This window comes from Tupaia chinensis, unplaced genomic scaffold (assembly GCF_000334495.1).
Source record: "Tupaia chinensis unplaced genomic scaffold, TupChi_1.0 Scaffold144179_1, whole genome shotgun sequence".
NCBI lineage: Eukaryota > Metazoa > Chordata > Mammalia > Scandentia > Tupaiidae > Tupaia > Tupaia belangeri.
Window position 1 is genome coordinate 104171 of NW_006204036.1, and position 1120 is coordinate 105290.

Consider the following 1120-nt stretch of genomic DNA (forward strand, 5'->3'; position numbering starts at 1 on the left):
AGTCACCTTGGCAGTTCTTTTTGGATGTTCCAGTGTTCTCTGACCCACTCAAGGAAAAATTAATTTTCCAAGTCCTCCTGTGGACTATGGTAGGTTTTTGTGAAATCGGGTAAGTTGAGGCTTTGAATGAGGAAACACAAAATGCTTATGGACTGAAGAAATTTGATATTCAGGACTATGAACTGTGGTATGGTTGTTCACATTTTAGAATAATCTCTTCCAAGAAATTATCACTAACTAATCGTTGGGGGCTTCTGCTTTCCCTTCACAGTATGAGATCCTGGAATCCCTCCTGACTCAGAGGACCTTGCAGTTCTCAGTTTGGCATCATGGTCGTTTTGGGAGAAACACTTTCCTTGGAGAGGCAGAGGTCCAGATGGATTCCTGGAGGCTTGATAAGAAACTGAAGCATTGCCTCCCTTTACATGGAAAGGAAAAAAACTCTTTCCCCAGCTTGGATCTGAGGTAGAATTGCCTGCAGCGGCCTCTGCTGGTTTATGTTGGCAGCGCCATTGACTGTAGTCTTTTGTAGAGTTCTAGTGCACCCTGCTGGCCTTTCTGAGTTTGACAGCAGTTTCTGAGGCACTTGCATGTCAAGTGTGAGTCATCTTTTTTGTATAAGCCAGGCAAATCATGAAGCCATGACTTTGCTTTGGAAAGTCTTTCACATGTGTGCCAAGCTTTGCTCCTAACCTTCCAGATTGTGAGTGTGTCCTAATATTCTAACTTGCACCTCTTCTCCAAACCAACCTTCTGGGTGTATCCTAATCTGCACCCCTTTTCTAAGCTCACCTTTTCACCAAAGAAGTAGGAAATAAGGCAACTCATGGAGCTCCAATAATAGCTGTACTCTTGGTTACATGGGCCGTAGAAAATGTCTACTCGGAGATGGTCTGTTAAGAGTGTAGCAGTATGGCATAATTATACCTGGGAGCTGAGTGCAGACCTGGATTGGAATCCTGGTTTTGTCACTTGCCAGTTAGGTGAGTCACCTAATTTATAAATTAGGTAAGTCACCTACCTTCGGTGAGCCTCAGTTTCTTCATCTATACAACAGAATTAACAATACTATTCCTCTTTTGCAGGATTGTATGCCAAGTACCAGTCAGTGCCTGGCACA

At 43.5% G+C, this 1120-nt stretch overlaps 1 protein-coding gene across 1 annotated transcript in view; it reads left to right on the plus strand.

The window, feature by feature from the left end:
- SYTL4 (synaptotagmin like 4) overlaps positions 1-1120 on the plus strand; it is a gene marked incomplete in the record, with an annotated part of 71082 nt that overhangs the window by 56845 nt on the left and 13117 nt on the right. The window contains 1 exon segment of the mRNA XM_014583261.2: positions 272-433. Coding sequence (XP_014438747.1) covers positions 272-433 — 162 coding nt within the window.